Source organism: Photinus pyralis, unplaced genomic scaffold (genome assembly GCF_008802855.1).
Source record: "Photinus pyralis isolate 1611_PpyrPB1 unplaced genomic scaffold, Ppyr1.3 Ppyr1.4_LG6, whole genome shotgun sequence".
In the NCBI taxonomy this organism is placed as follows: Eukaryota; Metazoa; Arthropoda; class Insecta; order Coleoptera; family Lampyridae; genus Photinus; species Photinus pyralis.
The window spans coordinates 41,387,907-41,408,239 of NW_022170663.1; the positions used below are offsets into that span (position 1 = coordinate 41,387,907).

General features: G+C 35.9%; 1 protein-coding gene across 4 annotated transcripts in view; it reads right to left on the bottom strand.

The window, feature by feature from the left end:
- The window catches only part of LOC116174774 (titin), a 114,897-nt gene that overhangs the window by 86,506 nt on the left and 8,058 nt on the right, over window positions 1-20,333 (bottom strand). For all 4 annotated transcript variants that reach the window (XM_031492765.1, XM_031492763.1, XM_031492761.1 and 1 more), the window contains exons 2-7: window positions 17,475-17,642; window positions 8,266-8,464; window positions 8,101-8,214; window positions 7,847-8,021; window positions 3,697-4,359; window positions 3,281-3,645 (exon numbers count right to left, since the gene is read on the bottom strand). In XM_031492765.1, the coding sequence (XP_031348625.1) occupies window positions 3,281-3,645; window positions 3,697-4,359; window positions 7,847-8,021; window positions 8,101-8,214; window positions 8,266-8,464; window positions 17,475-17,638 (1,680 nt within the window). In that variant the 5' untranslated portion in view covers window positions 17,639-17,642. The remainder of the gene's footprint in view (window positions 1-3,280; window positions 3,646-3,696; window positions 4,360-7,846; window positions 8,022-8,100; window positions 8,215-8,265; window positions 8,465-17,474; window positions 17,643-20,333) is intronic.

Sequence of the window (20,333 nt, forward strand, 5' to 3'; positions counted from 1 at the left end):
TTTATAGTGAACTTCTTTAATAGTATTTGTGGGAAACGAAATGGTAATTTCTCCTCCAAAGTAATTAAATTCCCAACTGACTTCATAAATTTTTGCATTGTAGTAACCTCGTTTTAGTAAACGCGAAGTAACAGATCAACAGAGACCGGCTTCAAAACAAATGACAAGTATATGGAGATCCATGTAATTTGAATCCATGACACAGAAACTGACAAGGAACAGTAATTAGCAAGGGAAATATAAAAAAAACTAATGGTAGTGGACAGTTATTTTGTAGTTTAGGACTTCTTTTTGTGGTGTAGGTTTTTTTGATGCATTATTAGAGTTTTAAACTCTCAGATTTATTGTTTTTCAGTTTATGAATATTGTAGCATATAAAATTTTAAACATAGAAGGGGTACTGTAACAGGAGCAGTTCAGGGGTTGTAATTATTTTTTCACATTGTGGTCAAACCACAACCACAGGCCCACAATAAAAGAGTTTCTGGCATGGTTCATCAGAGGTGTCATCTGGAAAAGTTGATTTGGTGGAGAGTTTAGTCAGATCAGTTAATGATGCTTAGCTACGAAAAAAAGAGTCAGAAGTCCCTGCATGGCAATTTTGTAATAAAACAGTGGGTCGAGTTTGGACAGTGGTAAATCCTGTAACGTATCTGTGAACAACTTTTGAAGAAATTTTTGGAAATATCTGAAGTTCCGAGAGTCAGGGCTAAGGAATAATTTTGTAGGAATTTATCACATATTTTTACAGGAATTCAAAAAAAGCCTTGCGAAATACATTTTGTCAAGCAAGTTTCCAGTCATTAATAAAAATGTGTAATTACTTTTATTACGTTTTTTAACATTGGTGTTGGTGCTGAAGCATGTATGTATAATCTTTAGCTCTACATTAGCGGGTATACTGTTTTCTACTTCGTTTTAAAAAAAACCCTGTAAATTAATCACAAAAAAATGTTTCTTGGGTAGTGAGTTGAGTCACACGAAAACAAGTTTCTTGATTCGTTATGAAGTGAGGAACAGACTTCCATTTTTACAACATCAACTCTATACACATGAAGCTCTATTGTAAACAGTTATATATACAGGGTGGGCCATTAGTGTATGGGTTTATTAACGCGCATACTTAAAATTCATTGTGGGGGAATGTTGAAGGACCCTTCAGGCTTCAACCTAAAAATATTTTCAACGAAATTCCAATTGTTATACAGGGTGATTTATATTAAGGTTGCATTTTTTTAATGGAACCCTCTGTATATTATTACATATTTGGATTTCTTTGGTCAATTTTAGTGTGACTTTATGTATTACACATAAAAGAAATCACTTCGTCAATTTTCAAAATTTCAATAAAAGGAAACGTGATTTTTTTAAATGGAATTACCAAGTTTTTTTTATCGCATCAAATGTAGGATTTTATTACCTCTTTAACAATATAAGCAAGTCGATACTTATCTTTTACATATTTTTTGTAATTCAACAATTTCGAATAATTCAGTTTTTTCGATTTCCAAAGCCTCTCAGTAATTAATAGGTCGTTAAATATTATAAACAATTGAATTTATAAAAAATGTACTCCAAATAAAATAAAACAAAAACTTAAAAAAATCAAAATAAAAAGTTTAAATAAAAATAAGAGAAAAATAATTATTTCAAGAAATGTTTCAAGACCACAGCTATCAGGTTGTTGATTCAGCCATTCTTTAACGTTTATACCAAAATGAGGTAGTACACCATCGTGCTGAAACCACATTTCTTCTACGATGTGCACCAGAACATTTTGAAGAAGAATAAAAGAGTACTTAAAGTTTTAAGGTGACGAGCACCGTTTAAAATATGTTATTCAAATTCCATTTTTCTAACACAACAATCAACAACAGAATTGTAAATGCTAATAAACTAAACTGACAGATCTGATTTCATTTTATTTTGTGTTAATATTTTGTAATATGGCTTTCGTGGCTTACTGTTCAAATTGATTTATTTATAAGTTCACGCAATGGTTTAAATGCAAATTTATTATTTTATGTTTTAAAATGGGCTACAAACAAGAGTTTTTGTTTTGTTTTGTTGGGGGTAAATGTTTTTTCATTTGAATTGGTGTTCTTTATTTTTAACGGCCTACTGATTACTGGGTTGCTTTAAAAATCGCAAAAACACTAAATTATTAGAAATTGTTGAATTACAAAAAATAGGTAAGAGGTACATACGACGTGCTTATATCGTTAGAAATGTAATAAAATGTTACATTTCATGCAATAAAAATAACTTCGTAGTTTCATTTAAAAAAATCAAGTTATCTCTGATTGAAATTTTGAAAATTGACGAAGTGATTTCTTTTAACCAAAAAAAAGTTTTACTTTAGCTGTTCAGCGTATGTTAGTACATTTCATGATTAGTGCCACTGAAAAGTAACGGCCTTCTAAGTTTATGATAACTGCGATATTCAATTTGTACTGGACAACTACTTTTTGAAAAAACGACGAATTGCGGCTATTCGACTCATTTTAGATATCATGTGTAATACATAAAGTCACACTAAAATTGACCAAGGAATCGAAATATGTAATAATATACAGGGAGTTCCATTAAAAAATGCAACTTTGATATAAATCACCCTGTATAACAATTGCAATTTCGATGAAAATATTTTTAGGTTGTAGGCTTAAGGGTCCTCCAACATTCCCCCCACAATGGAATTTAAATATGCGCGTTAATAAAGCCACAATCGTTCACCCACAATCTAATGGCCCATCCTGTATATACTGTACTGAAAAATAAATACCACAAATCAGATACAAAATTAGAGCAACAAGAGAGTTTCAATTTCGACATTGAACACAAGTATGAAGTTGGAGTTATGTTCTAAAAAACTGAATAACAGATGTCAATGATTTTTATTTCAGTAGGAGTATGTAAAGTTGCCTATTCTTGAATCGATTGTTCAAACGAAATTGGTCGTACTCCGGGGGAACCGTCAACTGATTTTGAATACAAAAAAATACTACTTTTCCTATCCAAACGAAACTTGTAAACCTTCTACTTATTATTAGAAAAAGTGCCGGCAGACTTAATATATTGTGGGCTGCCTATCATCATCACTTAATTTTCGCACTCTCGATTCCAAGATTACTTATCTATACTATAAGTGTAGTTGAAACAATTTCCAAAAGTTCATATCTGGGCAATAACACCAGGAAAATCTGTTTCCTTTTTTCTATTTTAAATATAGATTTCGGTGAGCTATATGTCATTATCAGTATGGCATAGATCCGAGGCTTACCTTTGCCGTCTCTTGAAATGTTTGATGTTCGTCTTTCTGGACCTGAATCTCATACGTCGTTATCCCAACGTGTCCGTGATGCTGAAGCATGACCTGAAATAGTTCATCCAACCACTGAATCGCTTGTTTGGCATCGCATTCGTAGGCGTCAATGTGTGTCACTTGCTCCAAAGTTAATTTCTGCAATTCCACACTATCGCTAAACAAATTTTTCCTGGCGTTTGTCGCGTCTAATATATCACGAATATTGGCGATGTCCTCTGAATAGTCCAACGCCAACTCTCTGCCAAGCGCATCTTTGACTGGCATCGAAAGCATATCCGACAATTTTTCACCCTCTTTGACTAGCTCGCGTTCCATGGCATCTGTAATTTAATAAAGATTGTTCTCGCAATTATGACACGATTAAAGTTCACCTAAACTGATCTGACTAGCTTGTAGTTTGTCCAACTTCTGTTTGGCTGCCGAAAAATCGTCGACTTTATTACCCATAACTAACGATTCAAATACTTCGCTGGTGCGGTCGAAGTACTCGGAAACCAAACGAAAAAATCGCAAGGAAGTGATGAGAATATTGCGCCGCCTCTCCATTCTGGTGGCGAAACTCCTGCACACAAAGTCCATGAAGTCCTTCTGCCAGATTAAGTCCTTCACTTGCCCGGCGGAGTCATCGTTCGGAAAATTGTTGATTTTGTACAGAAGCTCGGCATACGCGCCGTACGTCTCCCAGCACCTCAACTCGATCGCCTCGTGCGCGTTCCTCAGCTCCTCCGCCGACGAAACGTCGTGACCCACCTTCCGTTGCGAGTTTAGCAAATTTTCGGCCGGTCCCAAAATCCAATTCGTCACATTAACAACGCCTCGTATCAGCAAGTTTAAATCTTTGGTACCGACGAAACTTTTCCGCATCAATTTCCACGCGTCCTCGATTTCCGTTTGCTTTTTACGTAGGTCGCTTCTGGTATTTTCAATTTGTCGAATCGTATCTAGGATATCTTGAGGTGTCATCATTGAATCCGATTCGGAAGCGTATTTTCGGTTTCTATTGTCGTGTTCGATCTTTTTGAGAAGTTCTTGACCTGAAAATGAAGTCGAGCATTATTCAAACGCAATGGTTCATGAAACTAGTTTTTAAATTGAAATGCATAAAAAATAAGGCGTTGCTATTTGTACCGTTAAACGTGTATTTACGTTACAGAAACGTCCCAGAAGATTATATGACATTTTTTCAATTTAAATTCTCAACATTTAAATAAAGTGCACAATGAACTTGACTGACTCTAAGGCTTTGATTATAGATTCAAAGCTCTACGGTATCTTGACTTAGACAAATTGTTATTCGCTGTGTACAACATCGGCGTTAGTCCATTTTTTACAGAAGTGCAGCATGTACAAGAACTAATAGCTCTCTAATTCGCTTAGGTACTAGTAGGTGCTTAAGCCACTATAAATTCAATGCTTAAGCCTAGGAAACTGTTGGTATTTAAAATTCTACAAGTGTGTAAACACTTTCATTAGCTAGGTACCTTCAAAGTAAGCATTTTTTTGCGTAGGGATTTTTATTTAAAAATTACGTAAAATCTGTCCGGCTGATGGTATGAGATCTCAGCACACAAATTTCTTTCAGCACAAACGCGTTTCAATATTGCTGTTTTTACCACCCGCACCTTAGTAAACGGAGGTTTTGCATGGGGGTAAACATGGACTCCCCCACATTTTAAAAGAAAATACACGCGCAATACGGACACCCCGAGTTTTACTATGTGCGATGTGTTTGCCTGTACTAATGACATTTGTATTTTTCGATTTTTGCTATATGTCTTTACTAGAAGCATGTATGGTTAAAACTTCAAAAAAGTATGTTCATAAATGGAATAGTTGGAATGGACTGCGCATGCGTACATGTAATGTTTACTATATGAGATACGTTTGTCTTTAACAGAAGCATAATATGTTATTAAAAACTCAAAAAGATATCTCGACAGATAAGATGGTTGATGTTGTTATTGCACAGTCTGCGCACGCATACATTGATTTTTGCAATATGCGATATGTTTGCCTTTACTAGAAGTATTTCTGGTTAAAATTTTAACAAAATAATAAATAAGGCAATTGATATTGCGCAGCCTGCGCATGCACACATTAATTGTCAAGATTTTTTTTTTGCTCAGGTGCCAGCACTCTAAGCTATCGGATTCAAAAATAACGAAATAAATACAGAGTGGCCCAACGAGAAGTATACAGAGGGCTTTTAGGGTATTAAATTTAGAAATTTTGAAAAATCCTCGAACACGTCAATTTTGTATTCGAGGGGGACAACTTTTGGAATACAAATCACGAACCCAAGTCTTCACCCCTCTACGTAGGGAGCTTAACCCCTAAAATTTTAAATAGAATCCTATCGCAAATGGCACATTATTTGAAAGCCAATTTAATCGTGATTACTAATCTGCTTTACTTTTTAAATTCTATTGATTCGTTTCGGAGATATTCGCATTTGAAATGGTTTTTTCTAAACCAAACCAAATGCGATCTAAGTCACCTTGTATAAAAATGTTATTTTGACGCTTCAATTTGTTTGTTAAACTTAAGTGAACCTGTCAGTTCTCCGAAACGAATCAATAGAATTTAAAAAGCAAGGCAGATTAGTAATCACGATTAAATTGGCTTTCAAATAATGTGCCGTTTGCCATAGGATTCCATTTAAAATTTTTGGGGGTTAAGCTCCCTACGTAGAGGGGTGAAGACTTGGGTTCGTGATTTGTATTTCAAAAGTTGCCTCCCTCGAATACAAAATTGACGTGTTCGAGGATTTTTCAAAATTTCTTATTTTAATACCCTAAAAGCCCTCTGTATACTTCTCGTTGGGCCACTCTGTATATTGAAAACTGTAGGAGGAGGCCTCGGACGGCCGGGCAGACGGATGGACGGACGGACGGACGAACAGACGGACCAACAGAAAAAGTGAAGCAGAAAATAGGGTTAAATAAAATCATCACGTCCAAACCGAAGGGTACCGAAGGTGTCCAAAAAAATTCATGTTTAGAAAAATTAGAAAAATACAAAAAAATTAAGTATGGACGTGGATATTTATAAAAAGTCGAATAATTTAACAATCTACAAAAGTTCAAAGAAATTTGGAAAATTCGTAAAATTTAGCAACTTTATTTTGCCGAGAGTGAAACAACTCTACAAATTTTAACTCAGAAAATTGAGCAAAATAGCAAAGTTGAAAAGAAACCCGGAAAGATTGAAGATAAGATAAAATTCTTTCCCTTAACCACAGATAAAGTCTGTGCCCTAGCCAACGTATAGCGAGCTGTAGTTTTTGTTTTCTCCGTCTAATGGATTGTATTGCCTCATTCAAATCAAATGAAATCAGTTGACACACGCGCTAGAATTGGGGCGATATTTCGGAGCAAAACACCTTGTAAAGAAACCGGCTAGCGTGGTGAAATGTCAAATCTCAAGAGGAATGTAAACTATAATAACATAACAGCGATTTATTCTTCGAAAAATTCCATTACTTTCTCCATCTTCGCGAAAATTCTGACGTATCCAACGGCTATCCAAATTAGATCCTCATTCCATTCGAGGTGGGGTAATCTAAGAAGTATCAATTACACAGAGGAAACTACTTCAATTTTGCATATTGTGGCGGAAATCAACGGGTTCAGGAACCACTGCTATTGTTCAATTTTTTATTGTTTTAATTACATTGTTTTGTTGGGATCCGTTTAATAATCTAAATCGTAAGACCAAACATTTCATTGATGTTAAATAGTAATTAGAATTAAATTGGCTTAGGAAAACATTCAATAATTATGTGCAATGTATTTATTTATGGCCCTTTTAACAGAGATGTCAATTCTTTTCAAGTAATATATCGTTGAAATTCCGTTGTTTTTATTTTATTCAGTAAAGTTATCCATATAAATGGGTCCCAATTTAATAATTTAAAATAGGCGCTTCGAATAGCGTTACAAGGTAGCTTTGATTTATTCATTATTATAGGAAAATTAGGAGTACTAGTACATAAGAAAAAAAATATATTTCTTTCTATCAGTTATCTATTTTTATCGTTCGTGTATTTACGGTCGACCGCGCGACCAGGGTTTTTCATCAGAGAAATCCCAGACCACGACCTTGCAGCATAAAACAAGGTCACTCCTTAGTTAAATAACCGGCCCCGTGGCCTATAGTATGCGGTATTAATATAAGCGCTAATCCGATATGTGAACTTGCTCATTTTACGGACTATAGTACCGACTTCACTTTGAACACATTGTATATAGAAAACTACTATAGTATAGGGCAAATGAAATGATCAAACTTCTTCTAGCGAAGAAAGTTGATACTGCAACGGACTAAATGAAAAACTGTAGGTATAAGCAATCCAACATTCACGAACCTTGAACATTATTGGTTTGGTAATTATGTCAAAATATAATTTATGCAAAAGCAACGATTAATCTTTAACTAACGAATGCATTTTGAGGTCGCATAATTAGCGAGTTTGAAATTAGCCCCAATTTGGAAAGTGAAGATTCGCTTAGAAGTGCATACCTTTTTCCAAATTTTTCTCAGTTAACTCCTGCAAGGACTCCGCGGTTTCATTGCTGGCATTAACGGCATCTACAACTTCCGTCGCTCTTAATAACCGATTATTTAAGAGGCGTTGGTGAAACTCTTCTAGGTTCTTTAAGACTTCGGCCGATTCCCTGAAGTACTCGTCCGCTTTCTACAAATTTCACAAATGTCAGTCATTAATTATTAAAGAAAGTGAAGATTAATTATGATCGGATATAAAAAAGTCATACCAGCCTGTTCTCGATCCATTGACTGTGATTGTAAATAAACGAACCTCCTAGTTCGGATGGAAGCTGCGGTTGATCGATAAATCTAATCAGGCGTGATGGCGAGGTGAAATTGATCTACAAGAAATGAATCTGGTTATGGAGTTCGAGATTTAATTAACGCCGCACCTGACCGTCTGTCTGCGTGCTCGTGCAGTTTTCGACCCGTTGCTTGTCCCAAAAGGCATCGGGTCGAACGACGATAAGTTGTGCCAATTCTGAAGTTGTCAACGTCGCGTTCACCTGTCGGATGTAGGACCTTGCGGTCTTCCAGTTTCCTTTTCGCGTATCCAATACGACGGTAACATCTCTCGCCTGATTTTCGCTACTGTTAACAAAGGAATAATAATAATAATTAAAAGTTAAAAAACGTGTCGCACAAATTTCCGGTTTATTCTCTCGCGATGTACGCGTTAAATTAACAATGGTACTCACAAACGGGTATTTAGGTCAATACCTTTTGGCTGTCGAAATAATTGCGGTAAACGCATGTAAACTGGAACTTGTATTTCCTTAAATTGTTCGCGTAGGTAAATTTAATCGAGTCGCATAGATAAAGGTGGAATAATATATTAAGATAATCGGTAATAGGGTTATTTGCCGAGAAGATATAAAATGCGGCCCCCACCGTCTGCCAGATTGCGAATGTTAATCGTTTCGATTATATTGTACGGTTTAACGGGCAGGTTTTATTATCCTACTTGAATTGGTAAACATAAACTTCCGCATTATGGTTAAAGTACGCCCTGACAAGGACGAAAGTGGAAATGTAACATCGTGGAGTATGCGCAAACCCTGGCGTAAGCGACTCAAAAATGAGGTCCGAGAAGTTGACAGTATCAATTCAATGGACCGTCAACCAGCCAGACAGCCAGCCATAACGAATATAATAGCGTATTTTCGAGTTTCGCTATTAATTGTAGCGTTATTACACTGATTGCAGGTAAAGTTTTTCAAAGTGTAGTGTGTCAAAGATTGACGTGGTATTCTTATTGTGTAATTGCACTGTTCACAATTAAAAACTTCGGAAATGTTACGTGTTACACGATGATTGTTGGATGCGTAATTGCACTGGTCACAATTAAAGCATTGGGAAAGACATCGTCAATGGAATCTACTAAGATGTCTTTCTAACGACTGCTTATTTGTGGTTGCGTAAATGGAAGGGATTTTTGTTAACATTCGAAATATATACTTTCGGTTATTTAAATTCTGTTTGCTCTAATGTAAATCTTATATTCTTATGCCATCTAGGTGGTATCTCCTTTGTAATCCACTAGTTTATTCTTGTTGTAGTAAAGTTATTTTACATAGTTCTTTATCTTGTCGCTAGAGTTCACGCTTTGTACCTTTCTGCACGTAATGCTACCCCTTCTCCTTGAAGTCTTTGCTTTCACATTGATTACAGGCAAATGTTTTCTTTTGTGTACGCCGTTACTTTTCTATTTCGTGTTTGGCTTTAACATATACATATACAGATTGGCAGAAAGCGTCTCTCTTGAGCTCAACAAGGCCGTTGCGACCGACCTGTAGTTCAAAAGGTAATTTTTTGTCGACTGCTTAATTAAGGTTTGATTACATAGTGGTTCTTAAAATTAGCTAATTGGTGGGAAACGTTAAGGTCACGGGATGGGTACCAATAAAGAATTATAGTAATGCGCGTTGAACCATGAGCGCAGTTGGGCCAACCACCTGTAAATTACCGCAAAGTGGTTTAATACTTTGTAGTGTTGAGAAAGTGATTAATTTTAGAGAAATTTCGTGCTAATAAGGTTGAGAAGTGAAATATGTGCAAACCATACGCGTAAACTTTTAAATGCTAATCAAAGTTTGGGGACCTCGAATTTCAGAGATAACTTGTGAATTTGAAACTATTACGCTTTAGTGGAAATTTTAACCCGCAATCATTAAACTTGTGTAACTCCAAATAAAGGTTAGATGCGAGGTTACCGTGAGTAGTACCGTTGCTAGTTCCCGGTGCGAAGCAGCGGTCCGATGTAGCGGTGTGTTGTAGCGATGCGATGTAACGGTGCGACGGTGCGACGCGGTGCGAAATAAGGATGCGACGTCGATTTCAAATTCGACTTAGACTCCGACTACGACTTCGACTTCTCAAACAACTTTAGTTAACTTTCTTCTGCACAAAAATATTGTAACGACAGACTACTACAACTAATCAAATCGGGCGAACAGCCCGAATAAAATAAATAGCGCCAAGAAACGTATACGCTTTTCAACCGTCGCGAAACAGATAACCTATTTTTGGTTGTTTTCACTATTTAACGAACCGACACTTCCACAATAAAGTAATTTCCTTCCTCAAAATTTTTTTAAAACGCGCACATAGTAAACATCTGTATCTCCGTCATCTCTTCTAACAGCCATAAGAACACGTGCGCTAATTAAATCTCGTCCGATAACAAAACCACTTATCGCAAACGACCAGATGTGCCTCAATTTAAACATGCAATTTCACGTTTTGCAGTTAAATAAATAGATCTAAATAAACAATTTACAAAAATACTCCTTCAGATTTACACTTAAATATTCTCATATACAGGATGTTTCAACATTATTTTTGGTGCTTAGACCAATAGAACGTCTACACGACGTTGTTTCCACTACAATAAATGAAGTGCATTACCTTGGTTAATTTCTCAGCAGTTCGCCAGATGCACAAACTTTCCGAATATAAGACTAGCAAAGAAATGTACAGGATACCGAGAACATATTAAATAAATATTGTAGCAAATATTCTAGAAATCCAGAGAGACAGCGGGGCGCCACTGATCGCAATCCATGAATCGTGTTTAATGGAAGTGTCAACATCGATGCCGAAGTGATTATTAGTGAAGTTTGCATTCGTATGTGATAAATTGACAAATTTATAAATTTGTGTACAAATGAGTGATAACTACTTAATAATGTATTATTATACATCGATCTATTTAGAAACTGTTATAAATTCAAGAATAATTACGAGTAATTGTACCTAAATAAATCATGTAATTAAATTTACAATTACAATATTGAAAGTAAAAGACGAAGATAAAAAGATTTTAAAGCAACTTAATAAAGGATTTCAAGCAGTGAACGACTTGACGAGGTCGAGGGTCATGATACTTCAAAACTACAAGAAAAAATTCTCTTAATTCCGTACACTTAACCACAACCGAAATGAGGGTAATTCTAAATGTGCAATTGACGTTTACTTCCAGTAACACAAAATGACAACCTAGTGAAATGCAATTAACGGAATTTATATTGATTTCACAGCTGATAGCGTAATAAAATTAATCAATCTAAAAATATATTAAGCGCAAGTCTTAAAAACGAACTTTCTAAACTGTGTTACCTCAACAATTTATTATAACTTCTTCTGTATATAGGAAATTTATAAAAGAAACAGAGATGAATAATTAACACATTCTTCCGAACGTGGAAACAATTATGCGATGTGCAATGGGGACAAGATAAATTGGTTTATGCAAATTTTTATTAGTATCCATATTAAATGTGGCATATATTTAGTTATTTCATTTTAGCAAACCATGTCTTTAACTCCAATATGAAAATCGCGTCATGTATTTTTTTTTCGCGTATCTATCTTATATCGAAACGTGGGAGGATCTTAAAATATAGACACAATTTTATACAAATTTAAATTCGAAACGTACTGGACGAAGAATCTGTAGGTGTAATGTGACAATCTAAGCACGGGATTAATTAGTAAGTAAATGTCAGCTACCATCGCCATGTTCCAAAACGTTTAAAAACAGGTTTACATCTTCAAATAAGCGGCAACGTTTGTTTCACGCTTGGGATTGGGATTATTAACTCTAAAACTGTAAGTAATTTGAAGATTTCTTGATATTTGTTTAAATTGTAATCGAACGCATATACGGGGTTAGTGTATTCGGACGCTGTGGTCCAATTTTGTTAAATACGATTTTATGTTTATTTTCATTTGTGGTCGTAAAATAAATTTTTTAATGGAAAATCATGAAAGTCGTGTGTTTATTCGATCCTTTTAACCATTCAGAGATATGTCTCATGCTCAATGACGATTATTTTTATTGATCCGCGCCCAAAGTTCATTTCAAGTCCTTTCAAAATTTGGTAAGTGACCTCGTTGGAGTTTTATCGTGGCCATTGTGTTCTTGGAGTCAGAATTGAATTATTGTTGTTGTGCCGGGGTGGGTACTGAGAAAATTTTCATTAAATAACTAATTAGGTTCGAGGTGTGTTGTAAATGGTCAGAAATTTCAGAGCCAGAGAGCCATATATTTGATGGAATTCCATTACACTTTAACGGTCGGAGAACACTTTTACATGCTGGTAGGCTGGTACCCAAAGCCGGGAAACAAAACAGGTTAGAGGATATCAGTAGGGGTTGCCACGAAAAATCATTTCCTTAAATAGTTAAGGGTTATCCAAAACCGGGATCAGATAAATTCCAGAGTATACCAGCAAAAGCAATACAGACGAAAAGGAACGAACAGAAATATTCACCATGACAGGAAAGGTGTATCAGCTAATGGATCTGGCGATGGGAACAAGAAGCTCCTGCTTTTATCAGAGAAAGGACACCCACAGAGAAGCAAATTAGGTTTGTAAAGAAAACTGAATTATAAAGAAGGTAATGGTTAAGGACTTATAAATCGGAAGCATTACGCTATAATTTATTTACTAATTGTCGGAAACTGGCCTGTGGCGGAACAAATCGTCTCAAACTGTTTGCACATGAAAAATTGCATAAGCTCGGCTTTGCATTCTAGTGGCAAAATAGGATAATACTATTACCATATTCACAAAATTATTAATTACCTTCAGTATAGTCATTGTTGGGCAATGCAGTATGTAAATAAACATATTAGAACAGTGATTAACTGAATAAGATAAGAAAAGAGTGCATGTGTCATCAACCGATTGCATTCCCCTAAAAGTAAGTGCATTCAACTTGCATTAACTGCATCATAATATCTAAGTTTAGTCGGCATTTGTTGATAAGCAAGTGTGCCTTTCCTGTAAATCAGTGATTTATTACGGGAAGTAACTTTGGATACTTCAAATTGTAGCTTTGGGTACAAATAAATATATACAGGGTGTCCCAGATCCATTGAGACTACATGGGTAATTTTTCTTGCAAATAAGAGATCAGGTTATAGGGGCAAAATCTTTCAACTATACAGGGTCATTCTTGACGAGCGTCAGTTAGAAAGATCTGGAGAACCTTTGAAAATGAAACTAAACTGATAACTCCTTTAAGGGTTTTGGCACATAATGAATTGAACTAAAATATTTTCAAGTTGGCGCTACTTTCGCAAATACCGGAAGTAGCCCTCAACTTTGCTATTTTAAATAGGGACCCCCCATTTTTTCTACATTTTCGGATTCTACGTCGAATTTGGAATACAACGATACCCTTTGCTCCAAGGGCTTTCTCGATATTCAATTTTTTATGTCAAAAATTGAACTTGCAGGGGAGATTTTAAAAATTTATTATTATTATTATGCAAAACAGTTTTCACTGCTTTATTAAGGAAAGATCGAATTTTCTTATGGTATGCGTAACCGTCTCAAAAAGTGAGACTACGTCACTTTTTTTGTTTTTCTAGAAGTAGTTCGAAACGGCAGAAGTGGGTCCGGACGCACGGACGCACAAAACGCAAACAATAGCACATTTTGTTTAATTGTTAAAAAATGCGCCAAAAATTCAATAGTATATGCTACACCATCTAAGTCTTTAAGTCACCAGTAGTACATCGCATACGGTGCCAGAATATTCACAATTTTTGGTGGACTACTAGACAAAACCCTATAAATTTCACGAAAACCCAAGTCTCCCTCACAACAGGTTCCAAAGCAGGAGCGTAATCCTGGGGTTCGCCCCCTGGAACTACAATATGTAAACTAATCGGTAAAATCTTGTTAAACCATAAACATCCTTCGCCCTCCAAACTTCAGAGCTGGCGTTGTGGGTGACTAATGGTTCTTGTTTAGTCGCCTTCTACGACGGCCCTCTGTGGTAGGGTTATTTCCAGCCCCTACACGGGTTAATATATACAAAAGAATATACCTACTACAAAATACCAACAGAGATCTAACGAAAATGTAACAAATCGAATTCGAGTCGAGTTCGTGGGCTCCCGTTATACCATACGGTTTTATATTTGCATTTGTTGACGTTGTACTGGTCACTATAATTATGGCTATTACTGCTTAGTATTATAATTTTTATTTTTGTTTATTAATTGTTTAACTTTTCATCTGTTATGTTATATTGTTAGCATGGCGCCCCATTAGGCCTACCATTTTGTATTGCATTGTTTGTGTCATTTTTGCTTTAATGCCCTTCATTGATTGCGAATCAATTTTACTTTATAAACTTTTTTCTTGGTGTCCTGAATGTAAACGCACTAAAACTGGCAAAAAATTTGTGAAACGCTGAAGGATCGAAAGAATCTGGAGCACTGAAGGATTTTATAAAATTTGGAAAAAGATCAATTTGGGTATGACGAATCGGAAGAAGCTGTAGAATCATTCCGAAGGGTAATTCATATTATTCTTGTTTTGTTCATATTCCCTGTGATATTTAGTTACTGTAATGTAAGTGTAACTGGAAGAAAACGAAACGATCAAAAACTACTACAACAATTCATTGTTTACGCTCCCTACAGTCTACATGTGGAAAGTTACTCATTTTTTATTGCGTATACTACACTTTTGGGTGTTTTTACTACAATTCCCAATCAGAATTTTTTCACAGCAACCATTATTTCCCTTGGATGGGTTGGAAGATAAGTAAATTTAGTAACCTATGATTTCAAATTCAGGTCTTTGGAAGTCTTGAGATATTTAACCCTGCTGCTTGGTTGTATGTATGTATATAATGCAGCCGTATGGTTCCAACCACTCATTGCGTGGAGGAAGAGTATGCAACTTTTCTTAACTGCTCTTCCAAAATGGCACAGGAACAGAATTCTAATCATTAATATTGTAACGTAAATTTAATTACGTGATTTATTTAACTAAAAAAAATAAATTTATAACCGTCGTGAAATGGATTAATTTATTTATCACAGTAATTGTTATTTATTACTAACGATTTATAACATAACATGAGCGCATCGATGTTGGAACACTTCGGTAATGCTGTTAGAACGAACCGAAGCACAATTCAATTTGCTTATATAGCAAACGCCCATAATTTTCGAAAGTTCTCGAACGCTTCTCCACGTTCCCGAATCTTTTATCCCTGTCTTAATCATTTACATTCCCAACACACCTCTGCCATTCTTACCGTTTCTAGTTCTTTACCTTCTTATCAATTTTCCCATCTTTTATCGTCTTCCATAGTTATTCCCATTCCACTCTGTCAAACGTTGCCTTGAAATCCATGAAAAACGCGAACACATTTCCGTCCTTTTTTTCCAATTTCGTTTTCACCTATCTGTGACATACATATATCCAGTCGATCGTTCCCCTCCGTTTTCTGAATCCCATTTGTGTTTCCTCCAACATTCTCTTCCAATTCTCTTTGTAGTCTTTCTTTCAGTATCGTTGCATGGATTCTATACGCCGCAGTCATTATAGTAATTCCCTTATAGCTTCCCACACAATCTTCCCTCATTTGAAGATCGACACAATTACTCCTTTCTCCCACTTTTCGGATAAACCCTCTCCTTTTCAATACCTTTTTTGTTAGACTTCTCATCCTTTCCATCCACCTAATTAGCTATCTCGCCTCTGCGTGCCGCTTGTCCTTGATTCAGTCATTTTAATTGCTGCTTGATCTTCTCTCTTGTTGTCTCATCTCCTTCCCACTCCTCTCTTCCTACCTCCTCTATAGACTATAGCTCTCCTAATTTCCTTGTAGTAACTTGACAAATGTAGTTTCCATTCCTTCCATTTTCTTTTGCCCTTTGTTTATCACCTTCCAAAAATCCTTTTCCGTTTCTATTTCCTCGATTTGCTCATCGTATTCTTTCTGTTTCTTCATCTTCTTTTCTTTATATTTTCTTTTGTACTTTTTTCTGTTCACTTGTTTCTCCTCTATATCCCCTCTTCTTTCTTTCTCCATGATTTCTCTATATCTATTTGTCTCTTCTGTACACTTTTTTCCCACCACTCCTTTCTTTTTTCTCTCTCCTCACCTTCAGTTACTTGTATACTTATTACGTTATGACTTTTTTTAATACTCTCCTTTATATTACCCTAGATATTGCCCCACTGCCTCTTATTCATTCCAATCTCTTCTCCATGCTTCTTTAGTTTTTCTCTACACAGTTCCACCATGTCTCTTGTCCCTTACGGTATCTCCCTTCGTCTTTGCGTCTTTTCATTTTTTGGTCTTCTCATCATCTCTTTTAGACACAATTCCATCGGTTGGTGATGAAATTCTATCCTTGTTCCTAATTTAAATTTGTCTATTTCCTCCGTACTATTTTATTTACTGTGGTGTAATCAGTTACCCACCACCATTTTCCTCCTATGTATGTGAAAATCTTTATCTCTTGATTTTCTATCTTCCCATCTCCACCCATTTTAGTTTCTATTTTATTTTTTAAGTCCATCATTCCTTTTCTGTTGTATATTGTTATCACTCTCATATTCTTTCCCTCCATTTCCACTCATCTGGCCTGTATTCCTTCCACCTCTTTCGTTTCATCACCCCACATCCTTGTCTCTTTTTACCCCTACCTCATTTTGATCGTCCTTTTATGTTGTCTCTCTTCGCAAATTGGTTTTTCCATAAATATTTATTTTCTCCCAATTCTTTTGTTATATCCAGATTCTATCATCCGCCACTAGTTCGATTAGCACCCACTATAATTCTAAATATCTATACATAAGTTGCAAAAAATAATAGAAATTGACTCGATTCTTACATTTTGCAAAGATTAAAAATGTGCGTGGTACCAACTTAGAACTGCACCCTCTCCCTCCCTCACATCCCAAAATCGAAAGTCCTCTTACTAGTACTATTTTGTACCCATATGGAACTGCTCCACATGAATGGTAATGGTAGTAAAAGTGTTCACATTTCAAGAAGAAGAAAAAAACACCACAATGATAATCTAATCTACACACCAAAATGCGGAATTTGGGAGAAGCACACGCACAAGTCGAGGTGCGCCTCTAAATGTCATCTACTCTGAATAACAAAAACACGAGTTAAGTGACTCTTAAAAACTTTCCTTTACATAATACGTAATTATACCGATTGGCGATTACAATTATCTTTCGGCGATAAATAAATGGCAAAACATGTATATTGTATTTTAAGACAGGTTACGTGTGTCCAAACAAGGTCGTTTGCAATATATAACACTTACCTAAATACCGAAAGTAAATATCTTAACGAAGGACCAATATCCGCCGGCGCTGCCTCCGTGGGAATGGTAACTAACAGAATTGGACGCCCCTCTTTATCTTTACCACCTGGAAGTGTCGCAACTTGGTCCCTCAAGGTGCTTTCTTCCAAAAGCGATGGTTCCATTTTCCTGCAAAATTCGCAAAGTTATTCTATCTTTGAACGGTCACGTTGATAAGTATACGTTAATGTTAATCGAATACTGAAATAGAAACAATGCAACCTTGAGGTAAAAAATTAACAGTTTATCGCCAAACGGAAATAGTAACAATTTTATTGTGATATATCAGGCCAGAAGCCTAAAATGCGTTGCCTTATGCCTATCTATTGTAAGCGCATTATGAGTTATAACCGTTCATGTCAATAAAAAATGGGCATATTACATTATTGTTTGTTAATGTCAGTGTGTTTACAATAGATTGTTTACTTTTATTGATATTTACGGTTATTTCATTGTTAACAGGGATTTAAACATCAAAAGCGCTGTTGGTATTTCGAATTCGTTATTACAGTATTTGTATTCAGTGGAGATTTTAATATTGACGACTGACGTTTACACCGGTAATCCTAAAATTCCTATTCGAGTTCAGTCTACGATAATTAATTGTGAGTGAACAGTAAATAGAGGTAAGGGGAATGGTTTACAAGTTACGACCAAATAATGAGTAAAATAAAATTGTGTGCATCATTTTGGAACGAGTGACCTCGAAAACAATTACAGTGCACCGAATTGTATTCGATGGTGATTATGCTTTCAAATGCACCTGTTCAAGAAATTGTGCCTTGGTACAAACTATGGGCCGAACGTTGGCATTTTTTTGTTAAAATTGAGGATTCCTCTGTAAATTTTGTTCTATCTTGTGATCTTTGTGTTTTGTTTGTAATACCATGATATCAGATGTTTAATATTTCAACCCACTACTCACTTCTCACTACACCACTCATTGAATTTTTATGTAAGTGTTCTTTGCTGAAACCAATTGCAAAAGTGGCCTATAAGTATAAGACTCGATCTTTCAAAATTACTGCTGTTCAATTGAGTAACTATATCTACGCAATCTGGATTTCGTGCCGGGTTTGCTTATTCTGGAGCACTTCTAGACATTGGTGTAATAGAAAACAGATAGTGTGCATCGGAAATTATCTACCAAATGTTGTCAGAGTGCAGTCGGGAGTACCTCAGGGTTCCCGACTTGGTCCCCTACTTTCTGCGATTTACACGCCTCTTTTGTAAGAGTTCATATCTTTGCGTATAATACCCATATCTATTCTACATTTTCTTTCTCCTTCTTTTCTCTGTTTCTCTTTCTCCTCATTTCCACATCTGAATCTCGCCATTATTTTAATATTTTTTATTCCCCCCCATCCATATTTTGGTAACCACTCCCTTCTTAGATCTTTGTATCTGCTACTTATTCGTGCTTTCTCTATCTTCACCTTCTGTTGTTGTATTTGTGCCTCCAGATTCCTTTTTGTCAGCTCATTGTCCACCTTTTCTCCTACTCCTCTCCTCCTTATGATCTCAGTCTGCCCGTATCCATATCTTTCATATTTTCCTTTTTCTTCTTCTTACATTTCTTTTGCGTTCATCTTCGTTGTCAAGCATTATTTCACCAATTATTTTTCTTTACACTCCTTTCCTCGACCCTCACTACACTGCGTCCCGACGCTATCATTATGTTCTCCATTTTCATCTTTTTCCTTCCATCCCCTCTAGCTTCAGGATCTCATAATCTTTGACCTTTCTACAGTTAACTCCGATTCCTTTTCTTTCTCAATACCTCCCCATTCTATTCATACCCTCATTCTTGTGTCTACATTCAGTACCATTGGGTATATTCCATACGCCGCCGTCATTATCGTGATTCGCCTATAATTTTCTACATAATCTTTGTCGCCTTCTTTGACAATCGAAACCATTACTCCTTCCTTCCATTCTTCGGGTAATCCCCTTCCTTTCCATATTTCGTTTACTAGATCTCTTTCTTTCCTTTACACTGTATGTAGCGAAAATCCAAGCCTCATTTCCTATCTCGTCTCTCCATGCAACTTTACCATTCTTCAGTCTTTTATTAGTAGCTGCTCGATTTCTTCTCTTGTTATCCCAGCTCCTTCAACTTCCTCTCCCATCTCCCATCTTTCTTTATATAGTACCTTGATAAAATGTTGTTTTCATTGTATCCCTCTCCCACTTGTTCTATTTTTCTTTTTTTCTCTGTTTGTCACCTACCTTTTCTAGTTTTTCTGTTTTTATTTCCCTGATTTGCTTTTCGTATTCTTTCTGTTTCTCCATCTTTTTTGATTTACATTTCCTTTTCTACCTTTTTAGAATTTTTCGAAAGAAAACATATTCCCTTAAGTGATGATTTTGTCCGCCTGTTTCTCGTCTAACTCGAGAACGAAAAGATATAGAGATGTCAAACCTTCGCCAATCGATTTCTACGATTCAAGGATTAGTGCTATTTAATATGAGCCGAATTAAAAGTCTAGTTTCCAAATATGAGCTAAGTGGCAAAAAATCCCCTACTGAAAATCGTATGCGATTCTTCGTATCCTGTTTTCTGTTCTCTCGCCTTTTTTCTTCTATTTCCCTCTTCTTTCCTGCTCCGTCATTTTTCTATATCTATGTCTCTCTATTCCATCGCTTCTTTCTTTTTTCTCTCCCCTTCCCTTCAATTATTTGTTTCCACGTTACTGATTTTTTAATATTCTCTTTTTCTTGTTCCTCCAGTCTCCCTCTATACAGCTCCACCGCGACCGCGTTCATAACTGTACCTCCGTTCGTATTTGTTTTTTTTTTATTTCTTGATCTTCAGCGTTT